This window comes from Lissotriton helveticus, chromosome 3_1 (genome assembly GCF_964261635.1).
Source record: "Lissotriton helveticus chromosome 3_1, aLisHel1.1, whole genome shotgun sequence".
NCBI lineage: Eukaryota > Metazoa > Chordata > Amphibia > Caudata > Salamandridae > Lissotriton > Lissotriton helveticus.
Window position 1 is genome coordinate 979,496,244 of NC_136061.1, and position 19,975 is coordinate 979,516,218.

General features: G+C 48.1%; 1 protein-coding gene across 2 annotated transcripts in view; it reads right to left on the reverse strand.

Annotated features, from left to right (window-relative positions):
* Window positions 1-19,975, reverse strand: part of DIP2A (DIP2 acetate--CoA ligase A) — a 784,944-nt gene that overhangs the window by 39,212 nt on the left and 725,757 nt on the right. For both annotated transcript variants that reach the window (XM_078681430.1, XM_078681429.1), the window contains 2 exons: window positions 9,464-9,521; window positions 8,554-8,628 (listed from right to left, as the gene is read on the reverse strand). In XM_078681430.1, coding sequence (XP_078537556.1) covers window positions 8,554-8,628; window positions 9,464-9,521 — 133 coding nt within the window. The remainder of the gene's footprint in view (window positions 1-8,553; window positions 8,629-9,463; window positions 9,522-19,975) is intronic.

Consider the following 19,975-nt stretch of genomic DNA (forward strand, 5'->3'; position numbering starts at 1 on the left):
TCGATGACCGGAATGGACGTTCTTGGTCTCGAAGAGTAGTGTCGACAGGAAAACTCTTTCTAGAGTAGTTTCTTGAAGCCGATGAGGATTGCGTGCTGACGGTAATCGGTTCCAACACGGAGCGCTGGAACCACATCCGAGCCCGGTGTTGGAAAAAAACAATCTGGGGATGGAGCCGATGCCCATGCGCAGTATCACCCAAAGGAGGAGTCACCTATCCCGTGACTTCCAAAGACTTTCTACAACAAAAACAAACTGCAAACATCCGGGCCCAACACTAGGTGGCCATCTATGCATAGTGTGCAATCTGCAGCTCATATGCCTCGAACATTAAGTTATCAGCTTACAGGTAAGTACTTGATTGAGGGAGCTGGCTTTCTGGGGTTAGAACCAGGGTTCCCCCCGTTTCAAGGAAGCACACTCAAAGCACCCTCATCAGCACTAGGGCGGCTGGGTGCAGAGTGCTGAGGCCCTTATGTTAACCAATGGGGATAGGGAGCCTCTGGTTGGTGGTTCCTCACGCGAAGCCACAAGGTTGTGGGAGCAAAGCTCCTAGGGTTTAGCTCAGGGTAAAGGGGGATCCGAGTTAGCACACAATGTGCTCCCACAGCGGCACAAGGGTGGGCGAGTGCAGAGTGCTGATTTGGCGTTGGGTGCCCTGTTGTTTTCAATGGAAGTTTCCGGTTTTGGATTTTGACTGCAGGCTCGGTCCAGGAAGACGTCCGGTAAAAACCAACACCCGGGCAGGTAAGTTGGAGGGCTCGGGGACGTAGGGGCACCTTGGGTTCATTTCTACAGGGGGCGCAGGATGGCTGGATACAGGGGTGTCTTTTGAAGTCGGATTTCCCCATACCCGGCGACTCGTGGTGGGGGGGCTCCATGCAGAGACTGCAGGCAACGTTGGGGAGTCCTGGAGGGATCAACCAATGGTAGACTCAGGCTCTAGAGCGCTGGGAGACCTTGCTGGGACCAGAGGGCCACCCGTATTCGGGCCTTAGGCATCAGGTGCAGTGGTGGTTCCAGGCATCAGGTTTCTTTGTCCTCAGCAGGCTCAGAGTTTGTCTTGGGAGTTTCTTTTGAACAGAGCTGCAGTTCACAGGAGATCCAGTCTTTGTTGCAGGCAGTCAGTCAGTTCTCCCATGGGTTCTGGAGGTAAGTCAGTTCTTCTCTTCAGTCTCCTCTGATGGGCGTCTTCTTTTGTCCTTCTTTGTAGGTTGCAGGAATCTGTCTTCTTGGTTCAGGGCAGCCCCCTAATACTGTATTTAGGGGGTGTTTTAGGGGTCTCGAGGTCAGTAGCCAATGGGCTACTGACCTTAGGGTGCTCGTGGGGGAGTGGGCACAATCCCTAATCCTGATTGGCGAATTGCCACTTAAGAGTGGGGTTGGCATAAGTGGGTTGTGCTAATTTTTTCCGCTGGTCTTCCCGCCGAAAAAGAGGGGACACAGGAAGGGGGGCCTGCTCCTGATAGCAGGAGAAGCTAGGGGTTGGGTTACAAAGGCAGCAAGGCCTTTGAAGCACCTCTGCTACAGATGGCTCTTCGTGGCCTGGGGGAGGTGTGACCACCTCCTCACAGGAAAGGCTTTGGATCCCACCCCAGGGGTCAAGAAACATGTCTCGTGGTGGCAGGCTGGTGTGTACCAGTCAGGGAACCCAATAGAGGTTGGTCGTTTTCAGGAGGCATCTCTAAGATGCCCTCTGAGTGCATTGTAGAATAAATCCCCCAGTGGCATCAGTGTGGGTTTATTATGCTGAGAAGTTTGCTACCAAACTTCCCAGAATTCAGTAACACCATTATGGTGCAGTGCACTTCGTAATGACAAACTCCCAGACCATATACTCTTTATGGCTTTACTGCTCTTACAATGTCTATGAATGGACATAGACACTGTAGGTGTACAATGCTCATGCAACTGTACCCTCACCAGTGGTATAGTGCACCCAGCTAGAGGGGAGTCTTACCTATACCGTAGGCAGAGGACTGCAGGCATGGCACACAGGAATGTGTGCCATGTCGACTCTTCACTTTTCTCTGCACCAAAACATGCAGCCTGCAATGGCAGTGTGTGAATGTGTTAAGGTTAAGAACCTCTAAGGGTGGCACAATAGGCCAGTGCCCCATAAATAATGCTCTTTATAAAACACCACGGGCAGGCCATTGCCGCCTGGTAGCTTGCTGTTAGTAAGGGAGCGTATTGCACTCTTAAGTATTGTGCGCAGGACAACAACCAGGCCACAGGGCCACCTGTGTGTGTGTGTGCTCACTCGTCCGACAGCGGTTGCAGAGCACCCCAATTACACAGCCATCTTTATTCCCGGCTCACTAGCACACCCGCTGAGCTATTCCCAATGAGCAGCAGAGCTCTAAACAAACATTATTATTCACTGCGCCACGAAAATTTCAAACAAGAAGTGCCATACAGTATAGAATAATGTGTGGAATTATGTTGAAACCCTGTTATAAAAGAAAACCCAGGTGAGTTAGTGATAGGGTGGGAAAGTGCCATTAGGGCAGAACAGTGTTTTGGGTTACAAATATGCAAAGCTTGGGGTATAGTCAAATAAAGAGATTGCATTGAATGACAATGATTTTGGTTAAGTGCAGAGCTTCGGTCACCATTTTGTAATTTCTGCAACTAAGCCAGTAAACACAGTTAAGCAAGCTATATAGTAATGAAGAATAAGTTACTTACCTTCGGTAATGATATATCTGTAAGAGACATAGATTAGTTATGCATTTCTCACCTTAGAATTACCCCTAGGCGTCAGACTGAATCCGGAGAATTTTTCTCCAGCAGTAACCCTGCGCGTTGGTGGGTGGCATCTGTCGACTCTGCATTCTTCGTTGGCGTTGTGGTCGCCGGAATGACATTACGGTATCTACTTAGACGCCGACCCTGCACGCTGCAGTCAGTTCTTTACACTACATTCCACGCCAGAAGCGTGAGCGATGCAAGACACTGACCACTAGTGCACAAAACTAGGGCCCTGAAAGGAAGTCCCTTACCCAAGAAGTCAGTTCGGAGATCGGGGAGGATGGGTGGGGCGGTGAGGAATCCATAACTAATCTATGTCTCTTACAGATATATTGTTACCGAAGGTAAGTAACTTGTTCATCTGAAAGAGACAATTAGTTATGGATTCCTCACCTTAGAATAGATACCCCAGCAATGCCAACCCTGGAGATGGGTCTGCGAACCAAGTTTACACCAGAAAGTCCTGGAGAACTGTACAGCCAAAGAAGCTGTCTCGCCGGACTTGGCTATCCAGGCACTAGTATTTGGTAAACGTGTGCAATGAAGCCCACGTAGCTGCCTGGCAGATGTTATTGAGGCGGACTTCACGTCCCAAAGCAGTAGTGGCTGCCGTCGCCCTGGTGGAATGGGCAGGCAACCCCACTGGAGGCTCCTTTTTCGCTAAGGAGTAGCAGATTTTTATGCAAAGAACGACCCATCGAGCGTTGGTTCGTTTTTGCACAGCCCAACCTTTCTTGGCACCCAAGTAGCCAACAAAGAGCTAATCATCCACCCGGAATAGTTTTGTGCGATCCAGATAGAATGAAAGCGCACGTTTTGGATCCAGACGGTGGAGCCTCTCCTCCTCTTTAGAAGGATGCGGAGGAGGAAAGAAGGTGGGCAATGTGATGGTCTGTCCTATGTGGATAGAGGTAACCACTTTGGGAAGAAAAGAAGGCCTAGTGCGAAGGACAACTTTGTCCGGATGAACAGCCAGGCAAGGAGGTTTTGTAGAAAGGGTCTGAAGCTCATTCACCCTGCAGGAAGAGGTGATGGAGGACAGTTATGCAGCGGCTGGAAAGGTAGGTCAGAACCAAGTTCAAGTCGCACTGAGGCATTACGAAAGGAATTGGACGAAACAAGTGAGTAATGCCCTTAAGGAAGCGATTTACAATAGGGGACTTGAAAAGAGATGGCTGATCAGGAAGCCGAAGAAAGGCTGAGATAGCCGAAAGATAGCCTTTCAAGGTGCCCAGAGCAGAGCCCTTCTGGGACGAAGAAAGGAGGATCAGGAGAACCTGAAAGAGAGGCAGAAAGGGGATCCACGGCCTTTGCAGCACACCATGCCACAAATTTGTATCATCTACAGGCGTACACCGTTTTGGTGGAGGGATGCCTGGCTGCCAAGATAACGTTACAGACTTTGGGAGGAAGGTCAAAAGCGGTCAACTGTCGCCGCTCAATCTCCGCGCAAGGAGGTGGAGGCTGGACAGGTTCGGGTGGAGGACCGTCCTTTGCTGCTGCGACAGAAGATCCGAGGATCGATGGCCATGTGCAGAAGCTCAGGGTACCAGACTCTTTGTGCCCAGTCCGGAGCTACAAGAATGACTTGGGACTGATCACGCTTGATCGTCTTCAGTACTTGGAACAGAAGTGGTATAGGTGGAAAGGCCTATAGAAGACCGCAACTCCACTCGCGACGAAAAGCATCGCCTAGCGAGTGCTGCCTTGAAAATCTCAACGCGCAGAATTACTAACATCCACGCTCATACAGAGTAGCTTGGGATACCAACCTCTTCGAGACCAGTCCAGGGCCACAAGAATGACTTGGGCCCGGTCGCGCCTGATCTTCTTCAGCACTCTGGGTAGAAGTGGTATAGGTGGAAAGGCATACAATAGACCGCAACTCCACTCGTGACTAAAAGCGCTGTAGAGCGAGTGCCGCCTTGGAAATTCCAACGCGCAGAACTGCCGACATTGCGCGTTCTCTTCGGTGGCAAATAGATCTAACCAAGGCTCTCCCCGCTGTTGAAAGAGACCTAGCGCCACCTCCGAGTGAAGACGCCATTCGTAATCCATCATGCACCTGCGGCTGAGTTTGTCCACCATGGCGTTCAAAGAACCTGCCAAGTGTTGATCCACCAAGGAAATGCCTTGATGTTCCAGCCATGTCCAGAGACACAGAGCCTCTTGACATAGGGTCCACGACCCCACCTCGCCTTGCTTGTTGCAGTACCACATGGCGGTGGTGTTGTCTGTGAACACCTGCACTACTCTCCTGTTGACAGAGTAGGATCGCTCGGAGCTCCAGAAGGTTGATATAGAGCCTAGGCTCCACCATAGACCAGAGGCCTCTGGTCTCCGCCTCTTCCATGTGGCCGCCCCATCCCAGGAGGGACGCATCCGTCACCACTGTGTGCTCCGGTTAGAGAAGGGAGAGTGATCTGCTGCTGACCCAATGCCGGTTCGTGAGCCACCACTGCAACAGTTGTGCAGTGCCCTCTGTGATCTGGACGTGTTCGGACAGCTCTCCTTGATGCTGCGCCCACTGGAACTTCAGAGCCCACATATGCCATCTGGCATAATTGGTCAGCAGGATGCAGGAGGCCATGAGGCCCAGCAGCCTCAAGGTCATCCTGACCGAAACCCAGGACAAGGGCCGAAAGATCTGAATCATAGCCTGAATGTCCCGGACTCGCTGTTCGGGAAGATAAACCTGGAACTGCGCAGTGTCCAGAACTGCTCCGATGAAGAGGAGCTTCTGAGAGGGAATCTGGTGCGACTTTGGCAAATGCAGGTCGGCCATAGTCTCGAGGTGGGAGACGACTGCCTGGGGCGAGCCCGCCCGTAGTCTGGAGGTGGGAGACGACTGCCTGGGGCGAGCCTGCCTTCAACAACCAGTCGTCGAGATAGCGGAAGACTGAAACCCCTGATCTGCGCAGATGAGCTGCGACCACTGCCATCACTTACGTGAACACCCGAGGTGCGCTGGTAAGGCCAAAAGGGAGCACGGTGAAATGAAAGTGATTGTGGCCTATGGTGAAAATAAGCGTCCTGCAAGTCCAACACTACCATCAAGTCTTGCGGGTCTAGGGCAGACAAGACCTGAGCAAGTGCATCTTGAACTTGTCCTTCCGGAGGAAGCGATTGACGTTCCGAAGGTCTAAAATAGGACGCAGAGCCTTGCCCTTCTTTGGAACCAGGAAGTAGTGGGAGTAATAACTATGACCTACTTCTGGCATAGGAACGCGCTCGATGGCCACCTTGGCCAAGAGGGTCGCCACTTCCTGCTGGAGAAGTGTCAAGTGATCCCCCGACATGCGGTGGTACTGAGGTGGCATGGCTGGAGGGGTGGTCTCGAAGGGGAGGGAGTAGCCCTTTCAGACAATCTGTAAAACCCACCCGTCCGTAGTGATGGTGCGCCAGTGGGGGAGGTGATGGCGAATCCTGCCGCCCACTGGCGTTTGGTGGGCCTGAAACATTGGACTAGGAAGGTTTGGAGGCAGTTGTGGTAGGGGAGGTGGTGGACTGACCCGCCCACTGGACCCATGACCCACCCCGGCAGGTCCCACATGCGTGGCTGCGCTGAGACTGTTGCTGCGCAGGCCTGTGGCTTTAAAACAAATGTGTTTGGGCTCCCCTCCCTTGGCCAAGAAAGGAGCGATAAGCAGATGTGGGCGAAAGGCCCAAGGACTTGGCCGTAGCCCGGGAGTCCTTAAAGTGTTCCAACGCACTATCTGCCTTGTCGCCAAAAAGGCGAGTGCCATCAAAAGGCATGTCCATCAGGGTGTTCTGGACATCCCCTGAAAAACCAGTGGTTCTCAGCCAGGCGTGACAGCATAGAGCCACTGTCGTGGAAATCGCTCTGCCCAACGAGTCGGCAGTGTCAAGGCCACAATGAATCGTAAACTTGGCTGCATCTCTCCCCTCAGCGATAGCACCGTCCGGGCCTCCTCCGGACACTGAGGCAGCACCTGCGCCACAGTATCCCACACAGAGTGGGAATAACGGCCCAAGAGGCATGCAGTGTTCACAGACCGCAGCCCTGAACTGGCGGAAGAGAAAATCTTCTTCCCAAACTGCTCCAGTTTCTTGGATTCCCTGTCCGGAGGTGCGGAAGGGAATGCGCTTGGGGACGCAGAGGCTTGGCCAACCAAGCTCTAAGGGGTAGGTTGTTGGGAGAGGAAAATGGGGTCACCCGGGGCTGGGCAATGGCGTCGGGCCACGTTCCTATCCACAGGAGCCCCTGTGTTGGGCCTGGACCAGGTGACCAAAAGAACGCCTTAAAGTGCATCATTTAAGGGCAGCAACGGCTCCGCAGAGGAAGCCGCCGGCCGTAGCACTTCTGTCAGGAGGTTAGTCCTGATGGCCACTGTAGGGAGCTCGAGGTGGCGAGCCTCTGCTGCCCTACGTAACACCGCTGAATAAGTACCTCCCTCCTCCGTAGTCACGGTAGAAGGAGACAGTGCACCAGGTTCTGGTGAGAAATCCAGATCACCCGCGTCCCCCAAATCCTCTGCCCAGTCCGGGTCTAATCCGCATTGGGCTGCGAGAGGGTCTTCAGACCCTCCCTCCCAGTCCTCCCCGTCCTCCATAACCTGCTGGGCAGGTGAGAAATATGGAGGAGGATGGAGATAGGGATACAAATTCCCAATTGGCGTCGGAATCGGTGTCGATCGACACCAGTCCAGCACAGTCTCTACATCGGGGTGGAAGCAGGGGACGACATCGGCCAGGTAGCTGGCCGACGCCGGTGGCGGTGCCGTAGAAGTCTATGTCGGTGGAGGTCATACGAGGTCAACTCACATCGGCCCGGATCCTTGCATGGATCCACGGTGTTCTTGCGGCAATGAGGCCGGAGCCGCCGACGAAGACCCGCGGGGCCCAAAGGAGTGGCGGCAGGGCCCGACCGGCAAAAAAGGGGGGCCATGGCTGACAGAAATTCCTGCAGCTTGTCCGGAGTCGCCGACAGGCCCTGGAAGGGCGGGTAGGCCGACGGCAACGGCGAAGGCTCTGCCGGAGCCGTGGGGGGGCATCACCCGCACCCTGTGCCGTGTCACAGGACAGGCTAGGAGAAGGCGAAGAGCGGCGTTGCTTCTTCGACTTCTTGTGATTCGTCTTACCTGACCCCAAGTGCGAAGACTTCGTCGAACGATGGTGGCGGCTCCTCGACCGATCCCTCGACCTCCCACGGACCGGGACCTTGAACAGCGTGGAACTGACTCCCGGACCTCACGCAACTTTCAGGACCGCTACCGCAAAGGTTTCGGAGCCATGGCCCGGCAGCTGGGGCACGACGCGGGGTTGTGGTAGCGCCCCAGGCAGTAGACACACTCGCGGTGCGGGTCCGTCACCGACATCATGCGGGGACAAACCTTGCAAGACTTGAAACCGGGCACCCCTCAACACCAGGAGTCAAAGACTTAAAAAACAGAGACAAAAGTCTCAAAAAACTCAGTCAAAAATTGACTGCGGGTACCCCTCTCTCCGGATCTGCTCTTGCTGGTGCGGAAAAAAAAAAGAACTGACGTCAGCGCGCGAGGGCGGCGTCTAAGTAGCTGCCGCAATGTCATGCCGGCGATCACGCCGCCTATGACGGGTGCGGAGCTGCACGAGGCCGCCTTCTGACACGCAGGGGTACTGCTGACGAAAACTTTCCAGATCCAGTCGGACGCCTGGGGGTTATTCTAGGGTAAGGAAGGTAATGAGAAAAATACACTACTAACACGGAAACATAGTTATGCAGCTTGAAAAGATTTATGTACGGCAAGCCTACCCACTAGCACTAACTGCATTTCGTTCTTGCCAATCAGTACCTACCTCTCCGAGATGAGCATCTCCTAGCGGTCCCTTTGTTTCTGTGTGTGCAATGATCACTTTGACTCCAGGAAGAATCTGCAAATGAAATATAAGAAAAGTAAAAAAAATCTTGCCTTTAAAACAAATAATAATGCATGGAATAAGAATGAAAAGATAAAGGGTGTGCTATGATAAATCATGTCTAGGGTTTGGTTAAATTTTTATCCCACACATATATCAAAACTATGAAAAATATACCCCTGTGTGTTTGCAGCATCATAAGAATGATAAGACAATATATAAATAAATCAAGAGTACATGTGATAAGCAAAGGATGCAAGTGTGAGATGATGAAAATAACAGGCACTGATGTCATAAGGGATTCATAGACAGATGCGACAATACCGGTGTTACATAAGAACAGAACAATAGCGGCATACAATATAACAACCGTGTGTGGGTAATCAAAGAGAATGATTTGACTGTACAATAGGAGGGTGTTTCTGATGTGTAATATGGATAATATTATTTTAATATAATACGAAAACAATGCAGCCATTCTTGATGTAATCAGAAAAAGTATAGGTGCAAGCTAAGCAAATGATATGGCTGCAATATAAAGGACGATAGAGAAGTAATACAGCATTTCAGTACTGAAGCTGAGATGATATAAATTGTGGCTGGAGATGAAATTAGTGATGCATGGTATAATAAAGCTAAAAAAGAATCACAAGAGGATAGGCTGAGTTAAGAGAACAATGGAGGTGACTGGAGGACATGATAATGGATTGGTATGACAAAATAATGGGTGCAATGAGTGATGCCAGAATGGATTAACTAGGGTATGATCCTTAACAGGACGATAATAGAGGGGTATGATACAATGTCAAAGGGCAGAGTTCAGAATGCAGATACAGAGATACAAACTTACCTTTCCTGACTCCATTAGTGGTAAGCTATGCGGGGACCCTCGTTCTACCAAACGCACTCTGCAAGTTAGAGTTCAAAATAAACTGTCTAAAAATGTTATCACACACTGCAGCATTAAAAATAATCAGATGTCAAAACCAGTTTCTTGTGCTCTCACTGCCTCTCGCAGGCCACGTTATGACTTTCTCCCAAGAGCAAGTATTACATTCCTCTAAGAGTGTGTATACTCTCAACAATTCATGTGATTGCCTTTACTTGGTGCTTGAAATTCAGTGGTGTTGGGTGCTGTTTAATTATTTGTGGAGCTAATGAGGTGCTAGCAAACCTATATAAAAGTATTCTGAAGGAGCAGGTGTGAGGCCTTTTTGTTGTGGCCCAGTGGCAGTCGGCGTTACTTTGCAATATTGTGTGTGATACCTGTTCACTACAGCGGTCCTATAACACCAATAGTGCTGATCTCCAATTCATAATCTAGCATCTCCCTTCTGGAGCTTGATTGTCCTGGGGTGGCGAAGTCGAGCTTACTGTACTAGATGGTTCAGGTTAGGAACTCAAATCACCATGTCTAAATAGGACATGAAAAACTCAATTATCCGGAAGAACCAGTGGCGGCTGCTTTGGAATGAGGGTGGTCAGGGGTATTGGAGAATTTTTTTTCATCAAAAAAACGTACATTCTTCGCTGCTGCACGCCTCTCCACCATCCTCACTCGGCGGCACCGGAAGGCAGAGCGGCCTGTTTGACCGCTCAGGCAGTGCGTGGGAGCCTGGGCATGTTCTCCACCGGGCTGTGCAACACAGCCAGATGGAGAACATGCTAAGTGCGCATGACTATTTGGGCAGCCCAATAGGGCTGGACATGCGCACTTTGAAAGTGCAAAAACCACTCCTCAGTGTGCTCAGCCGTGCCCAGGCTCCAATTCCTCGCTAAAAAATAAAATGGTAAAAGCTTATCATTTTATTTTTTGCACTGCTCGAATAGCAGTGAGGCGGCGCTCCTCTGCCTTATCGGAGGAGCTGCCACTGAGAAGAACTATAACTTCAAACCAAAATAGTACTTATTTAAAGGTAAGCAAAAAGAGCAGTAAAATGTGGGAGGGTTGTTATCCCTAAAAAACATAAAATCTGTTTTCTTTTAAGGATCAAGTTTGAATCTTTCAGGGAACAGCCTGCTAAATTTGGTCTACTGAATGCATGCAATCCTGGTGACCTAGCCAAACATATGGAAGCTTCGTAAGCAAACTACACCACAAGATGTCCCTTATCTACTTTTGTATATTTTGGCTTTTCTAAAGAGGGAACTGAGCTGGCTAGAACCGAAGTGCTGGGTAGCTCTAGAAATTGAGCAGCGAAAAGCCCTTGTGGGGATACATGTGAGAGTGGTGATATAAGGAGGAGCTAGAGCTAGTGAAAGTGTCAGAAGTTAACCTATCTGATGACATTTTCTCAGTTTATTTTAAATTGTAGGAAGGCTGTTGCTTTAAAAAATAATTATTTTCAGTAACAATTTGAAATTGCAAATTAAGCGGCCCCGTTTGGAGCTCCTGAGCCTGTAGGGGTACAGGGCTCATGCACCTGTACCCTCACCACTGGTATAGTGCACCCAGCTAGAGGGGTGACTGACCTATGCCAGGGCAGTGGATCGTAGGCATGGCACACAGGAATGTGCATTATGTTGACTCTTCACTTTGCCATTGCAGGCTGCATGGGGTGTGGGGGTGTGTGGGGGTGGGGGGGGTGTGTGTGTGTGGGGGTGTGTGGGGGGGGGGGTGTGTGGGGGGGGGGGGGGGGTGTGTGTGTGTGTGTGTGTGTGTGTGTGTGTGTGTGTGTGTGTGTGTGTGTGTGTGTGTGTGTGTGTGTGTGTGTGTGTGTGTGTGTGTGTGTGTGTGTGTGTGTGTGTGTGTGTGTGTGTGTGTGTGTGTGTGTGTGTGTGTGTGTGTGTGTGTGTGTGTGTGTGTGTGTGTGTGTGTGTGTGTGTGTGTGTGTGTGTGTGTGTGTGTGTGTGTGTGTGTGTTTGTGTGTGATTGTGTGTGTGATTGTGTGTGTGATTGTGTGTGTGATTGTGTGTGTGATTGTGTGTGCAGGGCCTCTAAGGGTGGCACAATAAGTGCTGCAGCCCTTAGAGGCCTTCCCTGGCCACAGTATCCTTTGTACCCGTGGTCCCTTTTACAAGGGACTGACATGTGGCAAAAGAGGTGCCAATTGAGGGTACAAGATACAGTTTCTGGGAAAGAAGACAGACCCTGGGAACCTGATTGGCAGGGACCCAGGGCACATCCAGTCAAAGTGTATCAGTAGTGTGGCAAAAAAGTGGGGCGGTTACTGCAACGAAAACCCAGCTTCCTAACGATTTCCATAGGTAGACCGCTAATTTGAGGTCAATGGTAGTCCCCTCACAAGGGTTTACATTGTCCTTGATTAGATCAGTTTCTGTGGCGGGCACTAGGGCCAGCTACACAAGTGGACAAGCATTTTTATCAGTACAAGTGGGATAACGCTGGATGGTAGGAATTTTGTGGTTTCCTTAAGTTTCCAGCACAAAAACATAAGTAAATAAGTTATTTCAGGCAAAGCTTGAGGTTTGCTTGGCATTGTGGGTTAAAAAACCTCATGGGTTCCACACAAGTTACACCACCATGGAATCCGCTGGTTGTCTAGTTTTAAAAAAGGTCTGTGGGTCGTAGGCTTGCCTGGGTGGCGCCACAGCATGGCCCTCAATACAGTAGATCGCCCTATTGCTTATTTATCAACGTAGGGCCTTTTATGTCATGGTCACTTGGCCCACCCACACATGTAGGGTACTGCTCTTACCGTGGGACATTTGGTAACTCAGGGTGGTAGGAAATTAGTGGCTACCTGCAGATTCCAGAATTTCCATCACAGAAACATGAGGAAAATGTGTGTTGACTAACGTTTGACTTTTGCAAGGGCTTCTGGGTAAAATGACCTTGTGAAAGGCATGCAAGTCACACACTCCTGGACTCCACTGTACGTCTAGTTTTCCAAGATGTGTAGGTATGCTAGGTTATTCTAGGTGTGGCTGAGCCAGGGCCTAAAATCCACAATTACCCATTTTGCAAAAAAAATGACAATTTTTAGTGGAAAAATGTAATGCATCCGTGTTGCATTTTGGGCCGTTTCCTGTCGCGGCACTCAGCCTACCCACACAAGTGAGGTACCATTTTTATCAGGAGATATGGGGGAATGCTTTATGGAAGGAAGTTTGTGGATCTTCGCAGATTCCAGAAATTTTCATCACAGAAATGTGGTGAAAATGTGTTATTTTAGCCAAAGTTTGAGGGTCGCAAAAGATTCTGGGTAAGAAGAAAACAAGTTACGTACCTGTAACTTTGGTTCCCCCGTATTGGTAACTTTCATAGATTCCCATGCTTTTGTATCATTCCCCGTCGTCGGAATGGGAGTCTCGGTAACAAAATAACATAGAAGTAGGTACAAAAGAGAAAGAAAAAGGCCTAGGCCTCATTCCCTTTTGTAGCATATCCGCCTCTTTTTGTAAAAGAGACCAAACTAAGCATCAGTCAATCAGAAGAGCCTCACCCCATAGAACCCTCCTGCAGGAACCTCAGAGCCTCAGATTTTCATAGCTGGTGCGTAACAGTCATCATATCTGCTGAAGGCTGAGCTTTCCTCGGGGAGGTGGGTGGGCGCATGGGAATCTATGAAAGTTACCAATACTGGGGAACCAAAGTTACAGGTAAGTAACTTGTTTTCTTGCCCCAGTATTGGAACTTTCATAGATTGCCATGCTTTTGTATCAGAGTAGCAAGCAGTCAGCAATAAACACATTTTGTGGCATAAACATACATTGCAATAGCCATCATTACATGAAGATACAAAATGTGCTGTAAAAAAGGAAGGTGGGATAGAAAGGAAAGCTCACCAATTAGTGGAAGAGGTTCCTCAGAACTGCCTGGCCCACAACCGTGTCCTCCTGTGTCAAGGATTCCAAGCAGTAATGCTTTGTAAAGGTGTGCACACTGCTCCAAGTCGCAGCCCTGCAAATGTCGTTGATGTGCACTCCCGCGAAGAGAGCTGTCGAAGAAGCCACCGATCTTCTGGAATGCACTCTAATCCTGCCGGTCAGCGGCTTACCCGCTGTCGAATGGCAATGGAGAACGGCACTGGAAATCCATCTCGCAATACTTTGTTTTGAAAGAGGAAGGCCCTTGCGAGGACCACCAAAAGCAAAGAACATTTGGGAAGATTTACAGAATCCTTTGGTGCGATCCAAATAAAATTTTAAGCACCGTTGTATATCCAGAGAATGCAGTGACCTCTCCGCTGGTGTGGAAGGGTGAGTGTGAGAAGTTGGTCTGGTATATGATGTTTACTATTCTAGTGAGCACCTTGCACCAGTCCAAACAACCCTTATGGTGATGGTTGTAAAGTCAACCTTATAGACCAGCTATCCTAGTGGTAGCATGGACAAAGCAGTCTTAGGCTAAACTCAAGAGGTATTGTGAAGCCAGCTGTTTTACCATATGCAATCCCCTTAATACCAAGTGAAAGCACACCACACAGGTTGTATATCAAAATATATATGTATTTATTTCTAACACAATCCTCTGAACTCTTTATGAGGTCAGAGGCACCAGCAGAATACAAGATACTTAATTAAAATACAATAAGTTGCACAAAATACAGTAATGCCCTAAGGGCACTTCGAACCATATACTAAAATAGTGGTATAAGAACCACGTCACGAACAAAGGAAAGGCCTAGGGCCTGGAGAATCGCTGGGGCTACACTATACTACCAATGGATAGAGAGCAGGAGGCCCACGGGATGCGCGTGCAGTGTCTTTACAAGCACGCAAGTTACCATAGAGTTAGAATGGGAACGAAAGAAATGGAAACTAATTCTTTTAGGACACTTCCGGATGGACTAGGGAAAAGCTACTTGAAACTAGGACACTAGGATAGTCAATACCCACAGGAGTACCGAAATACTCTGATGTTCCTTCAGGAGGGTTCTATGGGGTTAGGCTCTTCTGATTGGCTGATGCTTAGTTTGGTCTCTTTTACAAAAAGAGGCGGATATGCTATAAACGGGAATGAGGCCTAGGCCTTTTTCTTTCTCTTTTGTACCTACTGCTATGTTATTTTGTTACCGAGACTCCCATTCCGACGACGGGGAATGATACACAAGCATGGGAATCTATGAAAGTTCCAATACTGGGAAGGAAAAATAAAACCTGGTGAGAGCCACGCAAGTCACCTGACCTTGGATTACCCCAGGTGCAAGTCTTCTAGGTTTCCCTAGGTGCCAGCTGTACTAGGGCCCAAAATCCACAGCTACCCACACTGTAAATGTAAATGTACAGGAATTTATATAGCGCAAATCACCGAGCGGTTTCTAAGCGCTTGCTTAGGGAACCCGTCCTGGTATTCCCCTGTGAGATAACCCCAGCAGGGTATCCGCAAGGTGAAAGCCAGGCATCCTGCCGCGAGGGGCCGTTGTGGAGATTAAGCAAGCTATTGCCCAGAGTCGCAGAGTGTGAACCCGTGAATCGAGTAGGCACCGGAGCGAGAATTGTCGAGTCCATGGACATTTTAGGACTCAAGACCCCGCCGAGCCGAGAATTGAACCCTGGTCCCGGGCTGACCTCTGCTTCCAGGTCTGCCTCCTCTAACCAGTGAGCCACACTTCTCCACATTGTGAAAAAAGGTTCCATTTTCAGTGTGGAAACATGATGCTTTCATGTTGTTTTTTGTTTCGTTTCCTGTCGCGGGCACAAGGCCTACCACACAAGTGAGAAAACATTTTTATTGGAAGTAATGTGAGAGCATAGAATAGTAGAACATTTGTTATTACCAATTGTGTTTCGGTGCATTTGCGCATTCCAAATGTGAGCCAGTTGTAAGAAAGAAGACATTATGAAAATATCCCTCTAAATCATAAGCTAGTACAGGTCCACAAATTGAGGGTTGTACTAATAACCACTGCTCCTAATTATATCTTGTGCCAATTTCAGAAATACATAGGTTTCCTTGATAAACATTTTTCGCTCAACATATTTCACCATATGCATTGGTCTATACTCAGGTACACAATGAAAACCATTGTACCGTTCAGTTCAGTTGCTGGCTCTAGGTACCTTGGGTTTTTGGAGAACCTTTATATCCCCCACAACCAAAAGGATCTAGTGGACACAATGTTACCCTGATTTTGTAAATCGGCCATCGGTAAAAAAAGTTACAGATGAAAACATTACAAATTACCCTCTTTTCCTACTGTTTTTCAATATTTCTTCATTTTAAGTTAGTTTTTGGTGGAAAACCTTGAGGGATATACACGTTACCCCATGTTGAATTCTGATTTTTGTCTACTTTTCAGAAATCTATAGCTTTCCTGGATCACCCATGGGATTTACACTGGTGTGGTGTACGCCACAAGCCGGAAGTAGGTTGAGAGCACAAAAATTAAAAATGGGCTACCTCTTTGAAAAAAAAGCAAATACAGTGGTAAATAAAATAGTTTTTTTGATTCAGCTCTTCGTGTCCCTGACAACTGGGAAGATGGCGACTTTAGCACTGCAAACCAACTGCTCATTTATGCCAATTTTAGGAGAAAAAACACACACTTTTTTTTATCCAGATCACTCTTTTCCGAAATATTTAGCTTATTTTCTCAGTCCCCTCCAGGGAGAATTCACAAACCTTGGGTACCTTTAGAAACCCCCTTGGACATTGGGGAAAAAAGGATAAAAATCTGGAGTGGGGAAAAAAGCAATGTAGCCCTACGCGCGAACTACCCCAAATAGCCAAAAAAGGGCTCAGCACTGAGTGTCAAAGAAAGGCAGAGCATTTAGGGGGCTAATACCCTCCGCCACCCCAAATCCCTCCAGATCCTAAGTACCTCACAGTGTTTATTTATCTCACAGCTCTTCTATCATAATCATGAATGAATCCATCACTGTGTGTAACATGCCCCTGGCCGTTTGTTTATATATTACTATTCAGGTGGCAACTTCGCCCTGTGTCCATCTACATACATTCTTCAAACATATTCTAATGCATAGTGCCAATGTGGCCTTCCAAGACATGGCTTGCTGCCTCTTTGCCAAAACAAACGCTAGATTCAGAAACCCCAGATTGTATTTAACGTTTGAACCATGGGAAATGATACAGCAAACACAACATCGGTGCCAATGTTACTTTATTGCCAGTAATTTTGTAGGTAAGACAGTCTCCTAAAATCTTTCAATTATTGAGCATTCCCACACCTTGTGATAACATTTTGCATTCAGTACAATATATCTGGGATACCAAGTATCAAGCCCCCAATATATTTTCCCTAACTGCTCTGGAGAAAGGTATGTGTGATGTAAATAAATGAAGTGAGTTAATTTGAAGCGTGGGATCCTGGACACCTTAGCTGTGTATTTCAAACACCACCTCCAGTGTTTTTCAGATATCTTGAGGCCTGTCACCAACGCTAATTTATTCTGTAGATCCTCAACATAGCCCTCTGAAGAAACATCACCACCCTCCTACCAATCCTGTGTATGATAATTATATGCAAGGCCACAGATCGGGGGGGGGGGGGGTTAACTCCCATCCAAATAAACAGGTGACAGGGAGTGCGTACAGGATCTGGTAGTTCCTATCTGAATGAGTTGCTGTTGGTTGGCGAGTTTGAGGAGAGGGTGTAATCCAGTTTAGGATTGTGCCAATGAAGCCCATGCAAGTTTTCAGGGTGTGAATCAATGCTGCCTGGTCGACAGTGTTGAAAGCTGCAGACTGATCAAGCAATCAAGCAAGGCCAGAAGGTAAGGTTTTTCTTGTTGTTGAAGAAGAAGGTGTTGTTGACTACTTGGAGCATGGTATAATCTCGAAGAAGAACTTTGGAGTAGGTTATGTGTGCCGTTGTGCTCCTATAGCTGGGTGGCAACGACCTTCATAGTGATTTTTCCAATAAATTCGAGGTGGGTAATAGGACAGAAGTTGGCATGGACGGATGGATCCAGTGTAGCTTTTTCAGCATGTAGAAGATGTGTCCTGTCTTGAGGGTGTCTGGGAAGGTGTTCTGGGTTAGCACGATGTTGACAATGTGGAGAACGGTTTGAGGGCTTTTCCCTGCAGAGAGCTTGCTGATGAAGGAGCAAAGCAGGTCATTTTTGTAGGAGGTGGATTTGAGTGAGTTAAGAATGTTGGAGTGGTCTGTGTGGGAGATTCTGGTGAAGAATGACCAGTTAGTATGGTAAAGCATGCAAAAAGTGATGGATAGAATGCCTGTATTAATCTCAACCATGGGTAATTATTTGAGCTGTAGCCCAATCCATCGTTGTGGTCCGGGTCAGGGAGGACAGGGCCTGGCTGTTCGGACTGGACTGTTCCTATTAAAGTAGGGGCAAAAAAGATTTGCAATCTGAGGTGGCATGGCGTGCTAAATACCAATAGACTGGGATGTAGCGGAGTAATTATCAGTAACTGAGATAAATTTGATCATTCATCATCACATTTTTGTATACTTCAGAGTAAGTAAGTAAGTAAGTTAAGTGGGGTTGGTTTGTTGAAAGGCGAGTTGCACGCCGTGCCACTGGATCCAATTTACACTTGACAAATGAGCCATAATAAAAGTGAAACGGGTCTCGGTTTGCTTGTGTTCCGAGTCAGGAAGAACCTGCATGGTAGTATGGCTGGACTGCTCCTATTGGAGCAGAATCAAGACTGATTTGGTGAAGACTGATCTGGCGTCGACTGGGTGCAGCATCCTCTACCGGCAAATTAATAACTTTGAAGTGTTCTGGATCTAGTCTGGTTCCTGGGTTTGTTCTATAGTGGAGGAATCTGCAGGCATATAAGAGTATCTACCAGAAAGATGGTTACCATAGATATGTAACTTGTTCAACCAGAACATAAACAACGCAACACCAATTACGCCCTTATTAGGGCTAATTATTCAAGTATAGCTGGTTTCCAGTGGCACAGTGTGCAAAGGACCTAGGTCTTGGCATACCAGTCTCATTTAGGGAGTCACACTGAAGTACACAAAAAGTGATGATGAAATGCTTGAATTAATCTTCATGTCTGGTGGTTACTTGGGCCGTATCCCAATCCACTGTTATTTTGCACACAATGCCACCTCAGTGTAGGCCCAGATATATGCAAATCAATCTTGACCCTGCCCCATAGGACAATCCAGCCCGAACTGCCAGACTAGGTCCTCCCTGAACCGGAACACAAGATTAGTTTCACCCTTATCAAATAGCTTGGTTCCAGTGGCACACTGTGCAAACAGAACAAACCCATTCCAATTAGAGCATTGCACTGAAATGCATACAAATTTGATGGATGGAATGCTTGAATTTATTTCAGCCACTGATAATTACTCAGGGCTGTATCCCAGTCCATCGGACCCAGCCATATGCAAACAAGTCTTGACCCTGCTCCAACTGAAACATTCATGCCCAAACTCTCAGGCTTGGACCTCTCTGAACCGGACCACAAAAAACGATTTTGCCTTAATTAGGGTTTATTCAGACTGTTATGACGGCTAGGTATAGAAGACAGTGTGGATGACGATGATGAACTGGTGATGTTAGACTGTGAAGAAGAGGTTAATTTCATTGCATATGATGACTGAAGGTGGGGTAGCGGATTGTGGGATGCGGCTGATACACTGCTTGACGGCCTTCACCAGCAGTTTGCTTCTGCTGAATACTAAGTTGATGGTGGGCTTGTTAAAGTGGCCTGTCCATTTGTTTTAGTCCCATGAAATGCAATTCCTTATTAAAATTAAAGTGAAAATGTCTTGGAGGGTGGTAAATAAGAGAAGGAAAATCCTAAATTATTCTAGCTTGGCATTACAAGGGCCTTATCTAAAACCAGCATGGACTTGCCTCAAGAGGCGAGGGCATTAGGGTGATATGAAACAGCTCGCATCACTCTTGTTCTGACTGTAGTACCCTGTTCACCATTTTGTGTTTCACCATGGCTTGCACAGGGTTAAATTCTGCCTTGGGTTTTCGAAATGATTCGATTAATATTTGCCCAACTCGCAATCAAGGCCTTCAGGAAAATGAGTAGCATTTGGACTGCAACACAATGACAAAGATTTAGACCTCTTTTTGCTTAAGAATGCTAGGAAAAATCTTGGACTGCTCAAGTGGTCAACTTTGGCTGTTTTTTCAAATTACCAGCACACTCATCTGGCATTAATGTGTAACAGTAGGCACTACTCTTACCTTTAAAAAAAGATGACTTGGTTCTGCTCAAATAATCAACTTTGATTGCTGATCCAACTGTAATTTAGCTCACTTGGCATAATGTAACTCTGTCATAAAAGAGTTAGCATAACATCTGCACATGTTACCATCTGGCGCCAAAGGAGACGCCAGACAGGCCTCCTCCACACCACACGGTGCAGGAGTCCAGGGCTGGGCCAGAGCCGAGGCGGCGAAGGCACGGCGCCGACTCGACCTCCGACGAGGCAGCCACCTGCGTGGAGGGACGAGAGGGGCCCGGGGAGGGACGAGGGGTCCCCCGCCA